The 24,203-nt window shown below is 38.5% G+C and overlaps 1 protein-coding gene across 1 annotated transcript in view; it reads left to right on the top strand.

The window, feature by feature from the left end:
• The window catches only part of cdh22 (cadherin 22), a 315,121-nt gene that overhangs the window by 252,208 nt on the left and 38,710 nt on the right, over positions 1 to 24,203 (top strand). The window contains exons 11-13 of the mRNA XM_042495051.2: positions 11 to 267; positions 5,222 to 5,358; positions 16,246 to 16,367. Of these exons, the coding sequence (XP_042350985.2) occupies positions 11 to 267; positions 5,222 to 5,358; positions 16,246 to 16,367 (516 nt within the window). The remainder of the gene's footprint in view (positions 1 to 10; positions 268 to 5,221; positions 5,359 to 16,245; positions 16,368 to 24,203) is intronic.

Here is a 24,203-nt window from a genome sequence, read left to right as displayed (position 1 = left end):
TTTCTTTTAGCCACTGGACTATGAGAGCAAGCGCACACACAATGTCGTGGTGGAGGCAGTAAATAAACATGTAGACCCTCGCTTTGTGGACCTGGGTTCCTTTCGAGACCAGACCATTGTGCGGGTCAGCGTATCGGACATAGATGAGCCACCCATCTTTCAACCAGCAGAGGGCGCTATCATGGAAGTGCAGGAGGATGCCAAAGAGGGAACCTTGGTTGGCGTCATCACAGCCAGAGATCCAGATGTGAAGAATAAACCTGTCAGGTACGGCAAAGCCTCCAAGGCTAACCTAACCAAAACAAAAGCTATTATACTTCTTGAAAAGGAAGAATGCCTATCAGACTTAAAGGAATACTTAACCCTGCAGATTATCATTAGTATCGGTTACTCACCCCATGTTACGTGGAATTTGTGTGGAAAATGTTTCTCTTGGATGCTTCTTGGGCATGTAGAATCCAAAAACGGGGACATTCTTTTAAGTTAAGGGGTAAAAATGTCAGTTTACAAACTCTTGTGCAGTACAGTATCAACCGAGTGTTACTTTAGTGAATCACCAAAGCCACATAGTAATACGAACAGTGTTAGACCGAGGCAGTGGTCAAAAAGCAGCTCCCATGTTCAGTGAGATAATATTAATGTTTTTGTCAAATCTGTCAAGTCCGGTCCGGTTGTCATAGTGTTTACTTTTGGTTTAGTTCCCTATTGGAAAGGGCTGTCTATTTCTGAGGTAATGAGCATACAACTGGATAAATAAAACTCCGAGGTCCAAAAACTGGGCTTTCTAAGGGGGTTTGGGCATGCTCACCCAACAAAATTTTATTTCCCTGATCTAAATATGTGTATTTTAAGACATTTTGAGAGCAACAATAGGATAACAATAGCCTTAGAACTGTGTCAGTGGGCAAATAATTAGAGGGGGTCTTAGGGTGCTCCTTCAGGAAAAAAATGTAATTTAAAACAAATTTCCTGTATTTCTTTGGTAACTGCACTAGTCTAGATTAGTTAGATTGAGGGTGTAGAGAGCAGCATAATAATTGGGTGAAAATACAGCAGGGCAGTGCCACGTGAAACATGTGAAAAGTGTCAATTAACATTACATCACATGAGTCTTACAGTCAATGTGTGAGTGTTGGCAGCCCTGCAGTCAAAAACTGGGACCTCATCTACCAAAGACTGCATATTGATGACAGGAGCATTCACCTCACCACCCACCCACACACACTCACACACACTCACACACAATCAGTGACTGTTATTAGAGGAGCAAGTCACTCATTCTCTTGGCATCACAATATTTTTGCCACACAAAAGTAAAGTTAGTTTTAGATATACACCTTGGAAAAAAAACACTGAGGTCCTGACTTTGGTCACCTCAATGGTAGGTAATGCCATGCTTGTGCTATACTGCACAAATTGTATGAGAGTTAAATGGATGTTCTGATATGGTTTGCCATTGTTAAACTCCTTTCACTTTAATTCATCAAGAATTTTGTCTTTTTTTATTATTCATTTACCGTGGAGGCATGTGAGAAAAAGAGTTGATTTTTTTTTTTTTCAAAAATATATTGTAAATGTAAATGTAAGTTATCAATATCAAAATGTTTATTTGAGGGTTGAAGTATTCTTTTAGGATGATTGTTGTGTCAGAAAAAACAAGGTTATGGTTTTAGTGTACTCTCTTTAACTGTTGGTTCTGTGTGGTTTTAGAATCCCAAACCCTGGATAACATAGAACAATGTGTTAACACAATCATGGTCCACATTGGAAAGCAAACCACTGCGGCTAAAATATAATGGATAGAGGGGACTGAATCTAAAGGAGGGAACTGTTTCTGACCATATATTACTGAGGTTGCAGTAGTGTAGCTGTACAATTTGATTTGGTGATACTAAATTAAATTTTCTTGTAATGAAAATCTTTTGGCTGTGAATGATGAATGAAAATGTGGAAATAAGATTAAAACTACTTAAAAACGGTATGCACGCAGCTGCTTTTCGCAACAGTAGGCAGTCTGATAAAATATATCAACCAAAACATTGGCAATAAAATATTGCATTGGAAAGATTACTGTTAAATAGGAATAATAACATTACAGAGCAATGTTTTGCATGACAATGAGTACCTCATTTTTATGTGGCTTGCAGCGCAGCCACATGGGCAGCCAGTCTGCAACTGAACTGTATATTACTTTATGACTGTAGATACATTTTTATTAGAACAAAATTCGTGCTCTGAAAAATGTAACTTTAAAGAACTATAACTCTCTAGCTGCAAGTAAATACACAGGTAGCCAATGGGCCTAAGGAAACTCTTTTTTTTTTTTTTTTTTTTTTTTTAACAATTCTACGAAAATGGAGTGAAAGCCCAGGCTAATGGTGACAGTGGGACTTGTACAATGGATGAAGCTGTACTGTACGTCTCCTTTTTCTCTCAGATCACTGTGTGTGATAAAAACAATATCATCTAGTAATCTTCTGTGCCAAGGTCTGTAGTTTATATGTCCTCAGAAGAGCAATTGCGGTGTGAGAGGGGAATGTAGATAAGGGCTAAGACAGTCTCACTGACAGAGTATACACCGACACACGCAGTGCCTGTGCAAATTACCTCGATTAAAAATGCATGAGACTCAGAGTTCCAGGTGTAATAAAGTACAGCACAATGGCAGAGTGTCGTTCACCAGTGTCTTGGCAGCCTGGAGCTGAAAATGCGCATGTGATACGTGTGCAAGCATATATGAGTGTGTGTGTGTGTGTGTGTGTGTGTGTGTGTGTGTGTGTGTGTGTGTGTGTGTGTGTGTGTGTGTGTGTGTGTTTGAGTAAGTGAACTGATGAGTGAGTGATCGAGAGGTAGAGGCTGGCTAGGAGCCGCCTACTGGGCAAAGTCAGTGAGCTCATGGCCTCAGGGCATTAGGCAAAGCACCCTCTTTGAACTTGGCATTATCATGCACCCTGAGTGATAAGATTTGAGAGCAAAGTGTGTATGCGCTGTGGATCTGATCAGCAAGACCACCTTCTATTGGTGAGAGATTAATTCTGCCACAGTAAAAACAAGCTGCAAATTAAACCATTCGTCATATAACAGCTTAAACAAGGAGAGTCTGACATACAAGGATTCAAGCAGGTATCAGACAGCTGACTGCTTAGATGCACTTGTCAAAAGATTATTGGATACAAAACAAACAATTTTTGATGTTAAAAGAACATAAAGTGTCTGTTTGATGGGGATGTGGAAATGTGCAGCATCCAAGTTTCTGCTTTGTGATGCAGACTGACTGTGGTGAAAGTTTTTTTTTTATTCTGATAGTGCGACTGTCTGATGGTGACTCTCACACTTTTTATCTTTTAAGAGGCTGATGAGTTTCCCCCCTACTCCCATCCCACAAAAACTGTCATGTACTGAAAACCAAAGGGTCATTTTTTTAATTTACTATCGCATAATAGTCACAGCAGGCATGCGTGGAGACAAACAAAGATGGCCAGGACCAATTAAGTGTTAATGTTTAGGGGTTATTTGTTTTTTGTTTTTTTTTTGCTTTGAATTTTTGATAACTAGATTGGACAGAAAGAAAAAAGACAAAGATAAAACAAGATATTATGCAGCACAGTTTGAGTTTTGGCAAAGGTAAGGGGAATCTAACTTTAAAAAAATAAATAAATAAAAACAAAAAAATAATAAAAACAAAAAATATATATGTGTGTGTGTGTGTGTGTGTGTGTGTGTGTGTGCGTGTGTGTGTGTGTGTGTGTGTATTTATTTATTATTTATTTTTTTAAATTTTTTTTAAACCCATACCATGATCTGTTTCTGTAAACTTAAAGGCTTGGCGTCCAAAAGGCAAAATTCTCCCAATAGCCATCAAACATGGATTTACAACATAATTTACCAGAAGTATAGAACTTGGCTCAATAATAACTGTGAAGCTTCATAGACAAACTAACTGTCCGTTGGTAGTCTTCATTATCAGCTTAAGCACATTTACATTGCATAAATTAGCCTAGCAGCTAGCAGGTTTACCTCTGTTCATCATAGCTTTTTTTCCCTCACCGCTGGTTTAAGTCACTGCACCTCCCAAAACAACAACATGGTTTAATTTTAGCCTGCATGCACATTTTTTCAGCCAAACATCATTAAAACAGAGCCATAGCACAAAATTGGTGGAGTGGCATACCTGGTCAGCCAGGTATGTCTTGTTTCCTGAGTATTTTATTTCATATTGGCATTTGACATGTATTTTCCCCAAAATCCAAAATATTTTCACACTACCAATTTATTCCTCAGCAAAAAACAAAACAAAACAAAAAAAAACCTTTTCCTCATCTCTCTTGAGAGCACTTCTTCCAAAGCTAGTCGCTTTCTAAAAGAGTAGAAGAAACATGAATCCTCCTGCAGTTAATAATCGGAATCAGTTTCATATATTGACATTTGGTGACATATATTATACACGAATGCAAATGCAGCTCTACACCCACACTATTTTAAAAATGAATGCGTGCTCAGAAACCTATTAAATCCATGTACTTTTGTCTATAATGCATCAGTTTACTGTACGGCTCTGCTGACATTATGTTTTATATCTACAACACGTGACCATCAATCTCATGAGACAGGACAACACTGGCTGGCATGTTTGTCAGAGAGGCCTTAAGAGCTTATAATGCCCATGGTACTTTATTATGGTTTATGTGGGCATGAGTAAGCCAGCCAGCTGTGTGTGTTTTTGTGTGTGCGTGTGTGTGTGTGTGTGTGTGTGTGGTGGGGGAGAGGAACTAAGAACAAAGAAACCTTTCAGCGCATTTTTGTTGACTCACCAATCTTTACTGAGCACCAAGTACCCAGAGAAGGAGAGATGTATTTGTGTTTTTTTTTTAGAGTGCACAATGAAAATTTAATGATTATTTTCTTACTCTGAATAGAAAGAGTTACTATATAGCTACTGGAAGTTTGGGAACACAGTGCTATTAGGGTCACAGGACTGGTGACAAGTCTTCAGTATATGGCCCTCAAAAATATAATTGCTTTAACCCTGGTCCCTTCTGTGTGAGCTGTTGTTATTAGGTATACCCCAAAGTGTTCTTGTTAAGCTCTTAAGAAAGGAAAAACTACAAATAACTTGATAAACTTACTTTAAATTGAGATTCTTATATAATTAATGTCTCTTCATCCTCACACGCACTGCTTCTCTTTTATATCTTATTGTGTTTTTTTTGTGTTGTCACAGGTTCTCCATAGATAGGATGACAGACCAGGAGATGATCTTCCACATTGATCCTGATTCAGGTGCTATAAAACTGGGAAAGAAGTTGGACCGAGAGACAGCAGGCTGGCACAATATCACCGTGAGAGCAGCAGAAGCAGGTAGAATGCTTTCCATTTCAAATTGAGCTTATCACACATAGGATTTATATATTTGCATACTGCTGCGACTTTTTCACCATGCCAAAATTTCTAAAAGTTGGTGAAACTACTGTGTTAAATTCAGTTCAGAAAGTATATATAATTAATTTATTTTGCCAGGTACAATCTGGGCCAAAATTGAGTTGTCTTGAAGTCTCGTTTTGATGTTTGTTGTTTTGAGATGTCAGAACAAAGCCTGGAAAAAATGTGCCATCACAAAAACACAAATATAACAGCAGTGAAACAAACAAAGAATATGAGTTCATCTTTATAATCCTTTACAAGTACAGTTAATCTATCAGCCATGTTCTCCTCCTTGTCATGGCACTGGAAAAACTAAGCAAACAACAACAAAATGTAAATTAGGTGCAAATAAAATTGCTCTGAAAGATAATGCTTTGTTTGTTTGGACAACTGATGGCCCAGTTTGTAAAATTAGACAGTAAGAATTCTTCTGATGATTGGCAAGCTTTTTCCTATACCCAGTGCCTGCCAGTGATGAAGACTGTGCAAGTTGAATTAGCTCTCCCAACATTTGTCGACTCCCACCAGGGGTGATAAGGGGTGACAGACATCCTCAAACTGCTCTGATCATTAGCTAGCAAAGCTTTTGGCACATTTTCAGCAGAGGAGTGTTTTGTGGCTTTTAGCTTTGAGAAATACAGCGAATGGAAAAGTAATGTACGGTAGTAGAACAACGCTTCAGTAGGTGTAGGATTTTGTTGTAAACAAAATTTATCATGTGGGAGCAAGATAGAGTAAGTGTCATGGGATGAAAATGGATTAATAACTTTAACGTAAGCATCAGTAACTCCAAGCAGATAAAAATGTACTTTATTCTTCATTTAATGCAATTTATTTGTGTAAGATGTAGTTTTACATACTGTATCTATCAATCATAAATGAAAATATTGTTAAAAAACATTTCTTAAAACAACTTTTACATTACGTTAGAAAACATACATTATTTCTAGTTCAGATAAAAGGTACAGTGTGTAGGATTTAGGGGGATGTATTGGTGGAAATGGAATATAATATAATTAGTATGTTTTCTTTTTTGTATAATCACCTCAAAATAAGAATTGTCATACTTTTGTTACCTTAGAATGAGCTGTTTTTATCCACATTCAGAATGGGTCCTCCTCTTAAAAGTATAAGTTACTCGCCTGACATCAGTTACTGTGGTTAGCAGCCCTCCACAATGAGCAGCGTCAGAATGCTAATGTGAAACTGGTTTATTCTGTTTTTTGTTTGTTTCTTTTTTGTTTTTTTAGCTGTTTAAATGACCAGATCTGCATGTTTTGGAGAGAAAGAGACCCCTGTGGATAATTAGGCTCCCACTAAAACAACCTGAACAGTGAATACTGGCAGAATTCAAACCAGGAGAAGTTTTAACTGGTTGCAATCTGCTATCCCACCACTAGCTTCTTATACATTGCTTCTTTAATTTGTTGTTACCATTTGTTGTTCATTTGGAATTTTGGTAGCTCAGCTACTATTTTATTTACTGTTGGGTAACAATTATATTCACTGTATATTGTTCAACTCACTGAGCTGTTTTTTCATATTTGCTGCCATCCCATCAAGGACAACCTCAGTGGTAGCCATCAATGTCATCTTTATGATAGCAGGTGGAAAATACAGTTGTTCATTTTATCGCTTGTCTCAGAGCCCACAAACATGTCACAGAAAATGAAGGAAGAGCTTACATTTTTTCATCTCATTGGGTCCTTTTGTCATAGCAGACAAAATGAAGAACGTAATAACTTGGGGGAGCTGGGAAGTTATTACTATACCATTAGAAGTAAACTTGAGAAAGGAGGAGGAGGGCTGGTATTCCCCCACTTTTTCAATCTCATACAGATGAAGTGATTTCTGGATTGCAGTGAAAGCAGAGGAGATTGCATTCTGCATCTAACTGGTATTCACCATTGCACACAAGAAGGAAGACGGAAACAATGCACATAGACAAAGCTGATTTTAAGATGTCCTCATATTTGTTCCTCTCTCATATAGCCTTAGACTGTGATTACTCCAATAATCAATACAGCCTAAACTGACAAGTAAGCAGTCTCACACAACACAAACATTAAGACAAAATTAGACTTTCTGAGTCTTTTTTTTTTCTCTCGAGCTGTAATTCCCAGAGCAATTTGGGTGCTTTTGTGCTCTGCTTCTTTGTGCTTGGCATTATGTCATAGGCACATTTTAATGTTAATTGAACATTTAAAGCGTCCCTAACCCTCCCCAATATCAGACATAAACACATGCCTGCACTTGATAGATAAAGCCTCTCACATTGCCTTCCAAGGAAGCATCCGGACAGATGGAGTCAGTGGTCAGCAGCATCAGAATTCCCATCCACAATGTTTCTTTATCACCAGTTTGCTCACAGAGTCCTGAGAGCTGTGGATGCACAGACAGGAGACAGAAAGGAGAAAAAAAGAGACATAGAAAGTGAAAAAGGCCACCAGAGAGATGGGAGTGGAGAGGGGTGGGGTGGGGGGGGGATCAGCTAGCGAGAGTATTTTAAGAAAGGACTTCATTTTCTCCATAATGATTTTGTTCCTCTTTTTTTGTTGGGTCCCTCCGCTCATTAAGGCTGGGGAGCCACAAGGTCAACTTGTCTGATGACAGTGTTGAAACTAGAGTATTTGCAGCGTAGCCCTTAATTATTCCCCCAGTCCATTACTGACCTCTGAACTATTGCATTGCAACTGTATCAGTATTGCACAAGTGACAACAGCTTTCTGACAATGCTAGGAGTCTATGCCCGAGGATTAACCCCGGCTACAAAACTGCAAGAAGTGCACTAAATGTCAATTACTGCACATGCGTCTCTCCACTAAGTAAAAGATGTTTCAGCTCAAGTAGAAGCAGACTGCACTGTGATGATACCACACCAATCAAACATAAATATACATACAAGCACACACTGCACGTCTTCAAATTTGCCCAATTAAAAGTACCGTCCCCTAGCATCTCTTCCTGCAGACATTGTCAAGTGTAAAAAAGGAAACAACCTCTCATCTGTATAGTACTTGTCTCCCTTCCAGAGAACACAGAACCCCCTGAGTACTGCAGGAGCGTTTAACTGCACTGTCACTAGCCGGGGTACTCGTACTCCCTGACAGACTTCTCCATAGAAACATATCAGGGTAAGTTAGAGTGACATATAATTTTCCAGAACTGATAGCAAGTATGATATCACCTTGCAAAACTGCTTTTTTTACCCAGACAGGTAGGTGGAAAAAAAGAGCATCACCCCGAGGGCGAAAAGATACCGAAGTAGCTGGAAAGTCTTTATCTCTTCCACTGTTGCGAGGAAGAGACATTTTCTACAGCATAACTTTTCTCACCTGCTGTCTGGCAAACAAATGCACGCTGTTTGATTATTATGCCGTTAGAACATTATTCTCTCCGACTCCAAATGAATCACACACTTGTTGCAACATTGTGAAGGGAGATAAGTGTCTCTTTTCAATCACAGCTGGAAAATGCAAGTCCTATTTGTGGAGTACAATACGTGGTTCACATTAAACAGGGAGTCAAAATGAGATGAAAACTGGTAAAATACAAAACAGAGGATGTTTTTTTTAATTTTGTTTTAACAAATTATGTACCACAGAGTATTCTGTGGTACATAAGTGCTCTTCTTGGATGATTGTATTAAATGCTAGTGTAGTGCAAAGCACATCTGTCAACAAGAGTGGGGAGACATAATAATGTGTAATCAGGGGCCAGACCCGGGCTGTGACCTGGTGGATGTGAACTCTTAGTCCGTCCTGTTATATAATTACTTACATGTCCTTACTGTCAGTGTGGTTGCAGAGGCAGAGGAGAACCTGAATACTCAAACAGTTGCTTTGTGTATTTCCTCTTCCAAAATTTTGGGAGGTTGACATAATTTATTCGTCAATAGTGGTCATGCATAGTACATAAAGTGTTTGTGGGAATACTCTAGCACTTAGAGTGGCTCACTTGTATTACATTAGTCTCGGATTATTTTAAAGATGAATGGTCACATAAACGTGACAGTCATCAGAGTTATGTAAATGTTGTTGTTTGTTGTGTATTGATGGGCTTTGTAGAGGAGCAGACTTCACTGGGATGAATATGGAGTGAACTTTTTGTTTGGGTGCTTGATTATCTGTGCATTGATGATTCAAACTCCACTCCGTGAATTTGAATGAGACTTGATGCATTCACCACTACTGGAGTGCAGTATGCTCATAATCACATTATTGCACTGATTACAATTACATATTTGACAGATATGGAACTTTGTGAAATTGTGCATTTCTCCAGTGTGTCGAAGTGTGAGACCTTCCAGATGATTGCTATTACTGTAGGTAGAGGTAACGTGTTGTTGACTTACTCATTCAATCCAGTATCATTTTGTTACAATAACATGTCTAACAATAGCAGTTTGGAGCACTCTAGAAAAGGTAGAAAAATTGCCAAAGTGATACAATAATGATGTGACGTTCTCATATAGAGAACGCCAGGAACGAGTCCTAAAACCTCGAAATTAATTAGCATTTCAGTACCTCTGGTGCCCTCATCTCAAACTCAGTGGTGTTTTTTTTTTTTTAAAGGGATTTTGGTTGTGCTTGACATGAGGTCTTTGGTTTAAACAAGTGTAAGAGACTTTCATGTTTTGTTCTACAACATAAAATACATCAGGGAATACCCCACTTCTGAACTTTGAAGCTTTTATGTGTCTTAAAAAAGGTAGTTGCTAACAAGTGGTTAAATGAGACTACAGAAAGTCATCAAACCAACAGCAGTGAACACAGCTTTATAGCCTTGCTGTTGTCACGATGCGACGGCATTATAACTCTCTTATAGCCTAACATTAAGTTTTTACTTCTGGCGATTGCCTTTAAGCTTCAGAAATCCTAAAAGTGGTGTTCATCCATGATTCTGGAGGGATGAAACATATTCTCATATTGGAGCATTTGTTGATTTTCTAAATTGAGATTGCATTTTATTGCCAAAACCAAAAAATCACCTCACCGATTACTAGATAGAGACCCTTCACAGTTTTTAGTCATCAGCAGAAATGTGTCGGAAGAGACATTGTAGGTTCACAATCCCTGCCACTTCATTTCTGTTTTCAAGCAAACAAAGGCTATTGAAGATTTCTTTTCTAGAAAGGGCAAGTCTGGCAGCAGTGCCCAGTTCTATGAGAGTGATATTGACAAAACAGTCTTGTATTACATCGTGAGATGTGTCTTGACATTAGTGAACTAAAAGGCACCTTATCGAGAACTGGATACCTCAGAGAAAGAGCAAGGAGATTAAGAGTGTTGCTGCCAGAATGGACAAAACATGCTAAAATATCCCGAGCTGTCCTTGTAAAAAATCCATGACAGAGCTCATTCTTTTAGGATTTTACTATGACTCTAAACGTCCAGCATTGATACAAAACAATTATGTCTCATTGTTGGACCACAACAAAGCTCCTGAGGAATTTAAATGTGAATTCTTTGTTTTGCTCAAGGATCTATTGGTTGCATTGACACAGTTGTTGAAAAATCTGTTTTACTGACAGGTTTATACCTCCACTGACTGCCGACTCGTCATTTCTCCTAACCAGCTGCTAGGAACCACAAGTTGTCTGGAAATGGGATTGGCTAAAAACAAGTCTTTCCTGCATAGCAGGCCAAATGTTGGCCTTTGTCGTGGCTCAGAACATAACATAAATAGAAAAGTTAGGACTCATTTTGAAACGAAGCATCTGCAGATCAATTCCAAAACTGATGTTACAATCTGCTAAAGTAAAGCACAGTGCAAGATTAATTAGTCCCGCATTTTTGTTATCTTGGCTGCCATACTGACTGTGCACCGCTTCAAACTGGTTTTGTTGCATCCGCCACATAGTGTCATCCCCGACTGGGAGTGTTTCAGAAGTACAACATTTTACGTGCTCATTTTTGTAGAAATGTAGATTTTGTTTATTTAGATTTTTTCCCTGATATTGGTGCCTATACCATAAGTAAGTAAGCAATTAAATGGTTTCACTTTTGGTCTGTTTTACTTGTGTTTGTTGTTATTTCCTACTATGAAAAAGTACTTGCTGAGCGCATGGACAAAGTTAACACCTTTTTAAATGAAAAATACATTTACCATCATAATAATATTGTGTCTATATTTTACAGACAGTGCCTGTTAGCAGAAGAACTTCATCTACATAGTAAAATGCATCATGGCTCCGTCATATTGTATTTGGACTGAGCATGTCTCAGTTGGTATTTAGATGGAAAGTTTAGCTGGGATTTGGGAAGTTTAACAAGATTGTTGTTTGTATAAATTTTGTCCTTTAGAGTTTTGTTTGTTTTTTTGTTGAGAAAATGAATGAAAAGTAGCAGCTGCTGCAGAGAGAAAGCCTTTGCATTTAGAAGCATGGTGTCCCTGGTGTGTCAAATGTATGTGTATTCCAAGTTGGTAAATCTGTTCAATCTTAATAGTGATGTCAATTTATTTTCCTTATTTTTTGTCTGAATATTGCGATGGAAATGAGTGTCTATCACTGCATCAGCACCTGAATCTCTTAATTTTTGTGAAAGCCTGTCTTTGAAAATGGGATAATTATGGAATGTGTGTGCCATACAATATAACATTTTTAGTGAATGTCTTAAATTATTGAATGCATTTGTAGGGTCTTGACATTTTGTTTTGTTTACTTACAGAGCATTTGCAGCTGTTAGTTCTTAAATACAGAAAACCGCAGACTGTTATAAAAAGGTTTTGGTTATACTCTTGTGAGTCTGTGTAGTATTGGAACAAAGCAACTGAAGAAAAATGACTGTAATACTTAATAGCCTCCGTGCCTACGTGGCCTGGCCTCTGGCTCAGTAAAGAGACCAGAAGCAGACTCTGTTTAGTTCATTTGTATCCTCAATGTCCCCTCCTGACAAAAGTGACATTTTATACCAAACTGTTTCCTCCAGCAAAGAAGATGAGCCATTTGGTCACAAGGAACATGAGACTCCTGACACACACACACACACACACACACACACACACACACACACACACACACGTACATGTATGCAAAGACATGCACATGCACTCTCACATCCTCTCTCTGTCTTCCCTGAAGTTATGTCAGTATAATGCAGTGCCTGAGAGATCTACTATACAGTCGCTTTGAAAGATTTGCAACAGCTGGTGAGTGTCGCACAGATGCAGAGCATGCCAATAATCTGTTGAAATCCTTTTATTCTTCTTCTGTATCTGAAGACAGATTTAGAACGGCACCACTTGGTCCAGATGAATGAACCTGTCTCACTGAATAACTCTTTTTTTTTCCCCCATGGAGGGAGTTTGGGGTGGGTAGAGGCGGGGCATTCTCATATTGTTTCATCTGTTTTCAATTCTGGGAATTGAAATGTAAAATGTGTAACATCTGATGATTGCTGGTTTTCATTCTGGCACAGCAGGGACAGCAGCATAATGTGAAGACAAAATTAGAAGAAGAGAGGAGATATCTAGCACTGGTGGAGCTCTCTGTGCATTTATGTTCTTGCTGTTCCAGCAAAAGGCAGTCAATTAAAACCCTGCATTGATGTGAGGATTATGCTATTAGTTGAGACCAGCATTCTCATTAGCTGCTGTGCCACTGTTGAACAGAACTGTGTGCTGAGATAGAGGGGAGCTTGAGAATTCGCCTGAAAATCTGTTGATTATCGGTATGCTTGGCTGTTTTTTCGGTAAACCTGTCTCGTCTTTTTTTTTCTATTCAACCTGTGGCCCACTTGCATGTCAGCTGTTGCCATTGATGTCATCTGTCCTGCTCATAGACCTAAGAAAATCATAGACACTGTGCCTCTGGGTTCATTCACAGGTTTCTATCGTACTTTTTGAAGCCTGATATTTACCCTTGACATCAGCTTATGACAAATTGGGCACCAAAGAGGAAACAGGGTGGAGCCGAGGTGGGGTAAGAAAGCTTCAGTTACCATGGCTGAGTGTGGGGGAGATTTATTAATTAAAGCAAACACGCCTCCAAACATGTCACCCTTTAAGCCCTAATGTCTTCTTTATGGAACAATAATTTTGAAAATTGCTGTGAAGACACAAATTAGAGCAGAAGTGACTTTTGAGACTTAATAGAAGAAAAGACTGACTTTGTCAAGAGAAGTTTAGGGCCCCACGACCTCAGTCTCCCAGTCACCAGGGCCATTAGAAAACCAAAGACCAATTTTTGAAAACAACAGCATTAATCATAAGTAAAACAACCAATTTAAAGTTTTTGCTAAGTGTGACCTCCTGCAACCTTGCCTATTATACATGTAGTTTTTGGAAGAGTGTAAGATTTCACAAAACTTAATCAAGTTGTTGATTCCTCCTCCTTTATTTGTCTCTGTGTGATAGGGATAGCATATGAAGTAGCCTGATTTACACGCTTACATTTACACACTGACTTAATATAACATTAAGTTAGTACCTCACATGTCACTTTTATATGTCACAATATATGACATATAAAAGTGAAAGTTATTTTGACTTTGGTCTGTTTCACACCCTAAAACACATGTACATTGTGTTTTACCCAGTAGAAAACTGTGCATCCCCTAAAGGGTGCCCTGTGTTCCATTATTAAGTGGCAAAATCAAGGGTTGAAAAATAAGGCCAATACAAATGTGCCAATGGTCACTTGAGGCTGACTCCAACTGGGAGTCAATTCCCATAGACTGTAAATGCACAACTTACAGCAGAAATAAACATACTGACAGCCTGGCACAAAAAATTGTCTTCATAGCCAGTTGCCCTCTACATGACAACTATACCAAGTTGCTCGCTCCTCCACAACTCCAGCCTCTTGTCCAAATTTGGTTACCTCTGGCTTAAAAAAAACAAGATGGCGACAGCCGAAATGCCATACTCAAGGTCACAAAACAGCAGTACACAAACCAACTGGTGGCATCAGAGATGCTAAGTACAGTCTATTTTTGTACAGTCTGTGATCTGATTGAGATGCAGTGGAGGTGTGATAAAGCGTTGGTATTTGATGACCTGGGATTAAGAACAGGTTGGATCAAGAAACAGGCATGAGTCTTTTATATGAGGACTTGCTGTAGGAGCTTTCACAAGGTTAAAATTTTTGTAAAGCTTTTGATGCAAAGTCAAAAAATACTGTATGTATGCAAAAGTTTAAACAGATTCAGTAGATTTAAGCCACTGCCATTTTATAAGAGTTTGTTTTTCCACTGCATTTTTCTAATGGCAGTTGTTATTTACTACTTTCAATAAATCCATTCATTAAAATTGCAAATACTAACCTGGATCACTTACCAATGTTAATTTAGTTTTCACATGTACATGAATCAGTCATTTACAAAATGAAGGTATTTATTCATAAGAGTGAATTGCACTTAATTACACTTAACCATCTGCAATATTTACATAATTACAACTATTTGAATTCCTTCTGTTGAGCTCTTTTACTGCAAGGATTTATGTGTGTTTTTCTCACACTGGATAATTGTCAATAGCTGCATGTCGTTACATCTTCTATAGGATGCATGAACTGGGTGGCGACAGCCATGTATGCTGATTTATTCATAAGCTATGTACTCTAATTAACCAGGATGTCCAGAGCAACACTCGAAGCAGCCAGATCAGTAATTTAACAAAGATAATGTTCTCTCTCATACACTATGTCTTTGTCTAACCCACATCTCACACACATACACACACACACACACACACTCACACACATAGATGAGCACACACCAGGGGCCTCAGGCTTCCTTCTGTACTGTACATAGTGTTTTATGAGTTAAACGGAAACTCCATCATATTATCATATGATTACGAATGGGAATTAAGATTCAAGGAGAAGTCGAGTTAATTTGAAGTGGGTTTTGATTGTACTAATTACATAATCTTCTCCACTCCCACGTTTACATTCTGGCCCATTAAGAAAAATGTCTTGAGAGTGCATTGTGGTGTTTTTTCTCGTGTTTTATCTTGTTGAAAATGGCATAAGAAATAGAAAATTACAGCACTACATTTGCAGTTTTGTCAAAAGCATTTATTTGTAATTACCGGGAAGCTGAGGTGTGCCTCTTGCACTCAGACTATTAAAGAGCTCTATACTGTAGTGTCATTATCAGATAGTGAGGACCGAGAGACAAAAAAATGGAATCTCTGGTACGATTTTCATGTCAGTCACTGGTACCAGAGAGTGTTATTCCGGTAATGGGTACAATTTGAGGAGGCATTGGATTAAAACCCCTTCAGCACTTAGCCACAATGCCAAATCAACTATCTGCTTTCATGTGGTATATTGCATCCATCTGAGTCTTGTCTCGCTCACACTGAAAGCCGACAAGAAGAGCATTAGCAGCCATGTCAACGGACTCTTACACCTTGTCGACACACCTTGACTTTTCTGTAGAAATCAGCATGTTAGCAGCAGCTCCATTGTCTGCTAATCTGCTCTGGATCTGTTTAGCCAAAGGAACGCTCTGTGTTGCAGATTTGTGTGTCAAGCACAAATGAAACATGGCTTGATATGCAGCTTGTGTAGACAGCTTTATTGATTCAAGTAAAAGAATATCTGAATCGTGGGATGCAAACATTATGGACAACTTAAACGCCTCAAATGCAGAAAGCCTGTTACTTGATAAACACTCAGTCACTCAGTTGCCAGGCTTTGTGTTATGTGTGGCGGTTTTACCCTTATTGTATCCAACCACTGCACTCTTTACAATTTGTTGAAAATGTTGTGGTTGGAGCTCGAATACTTTGCAAAGACTAATCTGCCACATCTCTTTACACTATTAAAACATGTCTTGATGTTGCTGATGTGTTTTCTTTCTGTCTCACATTTAGATAACCACACCATGGCATCCCACTCTGCAGTGAGCATTCGGATTCTGGATGTGAATGACAATCCTCCTGAACTCGCCACACCATACGAAGCCTCTATATGCGAAGATGCCAAACCAGGCCAGGTAAATTATTCATCAAACTAAACTGTACATCATATCATATGCCTATTCACAGTCAAAGAAGTTTCACACCAAGCACAGGTTTTCAAAAGGCACTTCTAAAAACTGATTTATAAGTTCTTGCACACTATTGCAGAACATTTGTACGAGGGAACAAAATCTTGGGAAGGCCCTTGATTTCAGCAGATTTCTACCTTTGGAAATATATTTGTTACCAATGAAATTCTTTTTTTCCCATCTGATGTCATAACTCCTGATTATAAGTAGCATAGATAGCTTTCTGTTAAAATCTTGAATGTCTTGCCAATTTGGTTCCTGTTGCAGCTGGGATACGACAAATATTCTTTACATGTTGGTCAGGGAACATTATATGTTGATCATGGTCTTAAACAAATAGAGGCACATGGCTAATTATTATGCAGAATAATTATTTCTAGTTGGCATTCTGTAGCATTTCCAAGTAGCAGTAATATAATGATTATCCCCTCAGAAGAACAAGCTACTGAGGTTTTTTCATGAGCGGGTGATTATTTTTCAGTTCGGAGGTCTAATGATTGCACCAACCGAATGGTGTTATGCAGCAGGTGATGATTTTTTGTAGTTTTCAAAGCAATGGCTGTTTGTTTTTAGGATAATGTTCTCTGTCTGGATAGATTTTTGTTGTTTGCTGTGGGCACTATTTAGGAGGATTTTTTTTTCTTGGCAAAAATGGAACACAGCAACATGAATAATTTGTACTGCACATAGTGTGTGTACTTAGTTGTCATATGGACATTTGCATGCAGACTTTAGATATTTTTCCTTCACATTGGAGTCTTTAAGGAATGAACCTGAACATTTCTAAAGTTAAAATGGGATGGACAAAACTTCATGAATGCCTTTGCTGAACAATTTAAATGTTGTGATGACGATTTTACTGTAGCTTCAGATTGATCCTCTGTTCAGTTAGTCTTGATGATAACTAAGGTACTTGAAAACAGTGTTGTGCCAAAGCACTAATTACATTAACATTGTAAGAAAAACACCTTTACGATGCCACAAAGAAATGTATTACCTGTGGGTGATTCAGTTTGAAAGGCATTACCCTAAACAGTGCACAGCCCGCACAATATTGAGCACAGCACATTCATGAGTGTACATAACTCAATGCTCGTTACTGAAGTGAAGTGAGCTGAAGTACTCAGCCTTGGTCAGTATATTAGAACATAAGCAACTGTTCTTTTTGCATTATACACATTAATCACGACAGGAAGAAGTATATGTATTTAGACAAGCAATTTATACATTAAACAATCAACATAAAAATAAGGGATTTGCATAACTCAAGTCATACATTACATAAGGCATCATGACGGTAAAAATACACAGAGAAACAATTATTAATGTTCTTAATTTTCACAGGTCTCCACTCCAAACCCCATAGTGTAATAGCTGCTTTGTCTGAAGTGAGTCACTCAGCCAGGCAGACTAGAAGCAAAGCCAGCCTTTTCTATTCTGACCTCAATCTTCTCTGAAAATAGATTGTTAGACAGAAAAAAAAGTTTTGCTCAACGAAGTTATCAGATTCTGAGACCCAACATCCTTAGCTCCCGAGTGAGCGCACTTGAATAAATAGCTGAGTCACAGATACCTGCATGGTCACCAGCCTGTCTTTAAGTTAGCAACAAGTTTGCTTTCCAAATACTGGTCGCCTGTAAGCTTATTGTAAAAAATGAATAATGTAGCAAGGGATGTGTTTTTAACTTTGGAGACACATATGAAATGGAAGGTTGGGGGTCCTATGCCACAGAAATTTAATTCCCTGCCTCCTGGTAAATTATGACCCAATTTACTGATTTTCTGCATTTCTTCATAGTGGAAATGTATTTAATTTTGTCAAAATATCATATCGTGAAAGGACGTAAAGAGACTGAAGGATGATATCGAAGACTTTAACATAAAGGGGCAAAAAAAACAATAAAATAAACATTTTTATTGTCATTAAAATGCAAAAGCCATAAACTGGCAAAAGGCAGAAATGTTTAAAGATAAGAAAGAAGTCGGAAGTAAAAGGAAGGATGCATTTGTACTGTATAACAAGTTAACATTGTAATATCTGCAAATTGAAGTTGCTCAGGTCAGGCGTCATCACATGCATAACCTTGATAATGGCACCTGAGAAGTTCTCTTTGCTGAAGAAGGCTGGAGGAAATGGTCAGCAACCACAGAAAATTCCAATAAGTGAACCTCAAGTTCACAGTATTTTATCACAGATATTTCTCTATTGATTTTTTTGTCCTCTCCACTCACCAGTCTATGTCTTGTCTTTCTAAAGCTGCCTCATTATTTACATAGTTCTGGTTTGGATCGTTTTCAATTGCACACTATGATCTTTTTGACACTTCATAGCAAAGGCAATTTATAACTCAGCTTTTGGGCAAAAGCACGATTTGCCAAAGAGTGTCAGAAAGAGAGCTTGAAACAAACTGTTTTCTGATGATTTTTTTTTTCTTTCATTTTCTCTTGGTTGTTTTCGCGCTGGATGCAGATTAAAAGTCAGTAGGATTAATATTTCACAGATTTCAATATTGGATATCTATCTGTGTCAGCACTGTGGTTGTTTAAACTAAATAGAATGGACTTTGGGAATTCAAATTTGAATGAATGGAGAGTTTTAATTACTATTCCGCTTGCCAAAAAAATTTCAGGTCCATGTGAAACAACATCCATCATTAACTCTTTACGTCATTACAAAAAAGCAGAGAAATGTAATTTTGCTTTTTGAGGTACCTGCTTTTTTTTAGATCATGTCACACAAAGTTAATACCACAGTTAACCGAGAAAAATGCATTTCTAAATGGCAAACATGACAAATTAAAATTTTGCATCATTACCCAGCACTAATCAAACAGTGGGAGTCTGTATGAAAAATCAAGACAAAAGATAATAACATCGTTATTTCCAATCCAGTAGGACGCCAGGTCTTTCCTCTGATCACCATTAAAAATGGACAGAGTCATTTGGGTATTTTATTCTCCTTACACAGTCAACAGGCCTTGGGCTGAGTTAAACCCAATTATCATGTGCAGAGCAAAGGAATAATTAAAAAAAAGCAAGGCTTTAAAGTGGGGCCTCCATGCTGGAAGCTGCATTTACATGTGTAATGAAGCTCAGGCCTCTCCTCCCCTTGATCCACAGACTCTTAACCACTTATAGCCCCCCAGTGCCTCTGCAACACCGCCCGCCTGCGCCTTTCTAGAACATTGTCTGGTCTGATCTCCCTCACTCCCACCTCGCTCCCTCTCCCATCTGCGGGAGCCTACATTAACCTTCAGCTCCTAATCACACAGAGATGATTAGTCTTCCAGCAAAAAGATCATTGCTGGCTCCCAGCATTGTAAAAGAAAAGGTTTTTAATTCTCTCATTAAAGAGAAATGCAGTGAAATATTTCACACTGTAATTACAAACCAAAGAAAGAGATTCCAAAGTGCATACAAGAGAATGACATTTTGCTTCATTGCCTTCGTCTTTGTCCGTCAGCTTTTCTATGTGTTTTTTCTGTATTTATGACTGTCCATCTACAATGGGCTGTCAAATGACAGGAACATCTGACAATATCTGTTCATTTTCATTCGTTTTCTTCTACTTGAGTCTCTCTTTGTATGGTGTTGTGGGGAGCTCTGTTGGAGTCGGCCTGCAGAGATTGAATGAAAATGTGTTAGCCTTGGGTCAGAGGCTTTCTAATGCTCATTTTCAGCCTCTGGGGTAACTCCTGGGGGGCATGGGGGAAACAATTTTCTCCTCTATGTTATTCTCGGAATAATATAAAAAACTGTTTTCCACTGGTTGTTGTCAGTCACTGCATCTTTACCTTTGAAAAATGGAGTGAGGGGTGTGAAGAAAAATGTTTTGGGTCCGTGGACTCGCTGCATCTACACTGGTGCCCAGAGCTGGGGTTTGCAGCATTTTTCTCTGATTAATGGTGAGCACAGAACCTTTCTATTGTTGCCCTTCCAACTCAGAGAGAGAAGAAAATGAGGAAATCACTTGAATAAATTACTCATCAATCACACCTTTCCATTGAAGCAAGACCAATAAAAGTTTAGGTAATGACAGGATAAACAGCACTGAACCAAAAAATTGCCTTGCAAACAGAAGTCAGTTTAAAGCTACTGAATTTCCCCTTGTCAATAAGTGAAATTTTGCTTCACAAAATCAAGGTTGCTGGCAATCTGCCCTCGTCTGAAACCCTTCGGTCTCTTGAGGGGTAATCAAGTTGTTTTGGCAACTGTCCGGTCAGAGCAATTTGGCTGCATCCGATATTCAAGCTAGCACTTGCACGGGTTTGGGGATTTGGAGCAAACAAGATGATGTCACACATCCTTTATAAATCTCTGCCATGATAAATTGATGCATATATTTCCTCTCCTTATACTACCTCTGCAGCACAGAGGAGTCCTGAGCCACTTTCTGAAATATTAGCCGCAAACTCTCACACACCTGCAAGCACAAACACAAGCAAAGATCTTGTAATTTTGCCACTGAGCCATCTTTTATGATAAAAAACCAGGCTGTTCTTATACACTGTTTGTACTTACACCTACAAAAAGCAACGTACCACAATGTGCATACCCCACATAATCGTGAACAAGTAGTTTGTGTATAACCCACATATTTGGAAGGCTGCCATCACATGGCCAATGCCTTTATAGTATATAGTATAGTATAGTATAGTATAGTATAGTATAGTATAGTATAGTATAGAATAGTATAGTAACCAGAAGTCAGTGTAGGGAGGCAGGTTGGGGTGGTGGATGGCTCAAATAACACAGGAATTCCCCCCGGTAGACTTGTGTTTAGAACCGTATAAAAGCAAGTGAACTTTGAGTTATTTTAAGGTAAGGAGTCACTTCGTTTTTTTTCTCCTAAACCAAACCCACGTTTCTTTAGTTGCTTAACCCTAACCCTCGTAACTTTATGTTAAGTACATAACGTCACTCAAGGGGGGCTAAGCTGTTAGATACCATATGAACTTTTGTACAAGGATGCATTGTGAAAAACACACATGCATTTAAGTCTGTATTTCAAACTCAAAAAAGGTTGAAGCATGGAATAAAGTACAAACACAGAAATAATCTTAAGTTAATATTTCACAACATTTTTTTATTGTGGCACATTTTCCATTGTCAATAAAAGCTTTCATCCACGCAAACAGGTATAAAAAATAAATGTACCATAGAAGCTTAGTATGAAAGTGTGTAGTCTAATGTAACATTAGACTAATGTTCTGCATATTTGTAAGATGTTCTATTAAGGTGTTCTCTTACCTTAAAATTTAAATTCAGGAGGTCAAAATCCGATGGTTCTTTGAAGCAGATTGCTGTTGCCTGATATAGTGAAGTACTTTGATGCCTACTGCTTCCCAGGATGCTTTTATTTATTCAGTAAAATAAGCTGCCAAAGGAGGAGCCCAGAGATATAAGCATCAGCCAACAGATGTTTGCGTGTAAAACAAGCTTCAATTTTGTTTTAGCTCCCCAGAACGTTGTTAATCAATTTTGAAACTTGGACAGGGCAACTGCTCTCGGAAATAAACATAATTAAGCCCATTTTTCTCTCACCTGGAGTAGACGTCAAACACTGGCGAGCTGCCCTCTTTTGCCTTATGCATATGCCTCTGGACCCAAAGCCCTTTGCTCACATCATCTGGCCTCTGTGAAAAGGAAATCTGAAGGTAGAAAGCGTTATTACTGCTTTGTTCAGGGTCTAGCCAGTTTCACCTTCTTTACAGGCCTTGGTACACCAGTAGAATTAATTAGAGCGAACACAACACCTGTTATTTTTCAATTGAATCAACTGTCAAATTGCTTGGCTCGAGATTCAAAATTTATCACACAAGAGTGCTCTTTCAGTTTCATGTTGCCATTGCAAATCAGCTGAAATCCACTTGTGAGGCATTATGTGTATCACTTGATTGATAGCAGGACTTGATTGTGGCTAATTATAGGTAAACAGTAATTAATTTTATAACTAAGTCGTTCAATCAATCTGTTAGTGTGACAAAGAATACACCATACTGTATGTGATGTTTTCTATGGTTGGTAGTGTGTTGTTTTTTTTCCATTATTATTTACTGATGAGCCACACTCGATGTAAACACAGGCCAGTAAGTCATGAGTTTGTGGGTTTTTTTTCTCCGTGTGTCTGTTTTTTTTGATTATATAGCATTGTGGGGACCATAAGCTTTTTTTTGCAGAGATGTGGAGACTTACCTTACAATTTGGGGATCCGTGCCCATATGACCATCAATGCATCCATCTCATCCATCTTGTCTGTCAGCCTGTCTGTCCTGCTGAATCTGCCTGCTCTTTCTGTTTACCACAAATTATATCAAACACACTCATACATGCCTGTCCCTTTACTGACGCATGCTTCAATGAAATAAAGACACGCGTGCGCATACCCACGCACATGCTGTACACACATAGCCTTCCCTGTCACACTCTTAATACGTCAGCTCAACCCCCGGTTTACTGAGCTAATGAGGAGCGTTCCATTGTCTCCTGTTGTGTGTTGTGTTTTCACCCGTTCTCGTTCATGGAGTGTCAGCTACTTGGCTCAGGTCTAGCTTTCGGTGGAACCACAGAGAAAATCAGATTAACCTAAGCCTTTTAACTGCGGTTGGGTTTGATCCCATTTGAGAGTTGGCAACACAACCTATTTTGTTTGTGTTTGGAGGGAGAATGCATGTGGAGGGAGGGGGAAGGGTTGGCAGAGAAGTAAATAAAAAATAGGTGACACTGGCGAAGCAGCTTTTTGCTTGGGGACACGGTTCAAGTCATGGCCGTGACACAAAGTGTTAAATAGTTTCTCACCTTTTATTTATGGGGCCCTCTAGGGGTCTTATGCAGGTCAATGTTCAAAGATGGAAAGTAAAATAAGGGACTTTACAGTATCACAGATTGAGAGAGACAAGACAAAAAAATGGTGCACAATAAATACAGATTGGATTCACACCTCTGTTATACTATCATGTAGAGCTCATGTGGGCAGCCATGCCAAAAGGACATACATTCTTTAAGTATTGCTAGAGTATGAATTGCAGGTTCATCTGCACAGTAAATATATTTATATACCCCTCTTTTTATGTGCAGTTTGGATTTTTCAGGCACAAAAACTTGTAGAAGTTCTAGAAATTCGTAACAAAGACAAAATATTTAAAAGGTTTCTTCAGTTCAGCTCAGATTTTTTCATGTCTATTGAATGTTTTTAGGACCTGACTGCAAATGAGATCCTGTCTCATTAGCAGCAATGACTTTGTAAAGCAAAGGCAGAGAGAGCATCCAACTGGTTTTTGCCTTGAGCCTCAAAACTCTCAAGCTGCCCCTGTTTGCACCACAGACACGCAAATTTGAACTTCTGTGCTTTTGAGAACCCTTATTGACATACAGTCCCCCCAAACTTAACCCTCACAACTAACCCTTCCCTTACACTAACCTAGCCCTAAAACCATTCTTAATCATCCAGCACCCTTTAAGAAAGTGAAAACTAGCCATGTCACATGCCAAACTATAAAAACAAAAACAAAAAGTGTGATGATTTGCAATAAGCATCTTTGCAAGTTTAAAAACTCAATGATTTTTTTTAGTCCAAAACATGAATCATAACATGAGATCAGCTCAACCAAAGACCTCGCTTTCATATTCTGTTGTCTATTGCTTATGCAGTTTTAACAAAATCAATTATTCCTTAAAGCTAAGCTAATGTTAATTGTCATACGTGTATATGTATATAGATCACTAGGCTCAAATAACCCAATTCCTAAATGGGCCTTAAATATTCCAGTGTGTGTTACATGT

Source organism: Plectropomus leopardus, chromosome 2, assembly GCF_026936395.1.
Source record: "Plectropomus leopardus strain MGB_pleo_1.0 chromosome 2, ASM2693639v1, whole genome shotgun sequence".
NCBI lineage: Eukaryota > Metazoa > Chordata > Actinopteri > Perciformes > Serranidae > Plectropomus > Plectropomus leopardus.
This window is presented reverse-complemented; position numbering and strand designations above follow the sequence as displayed.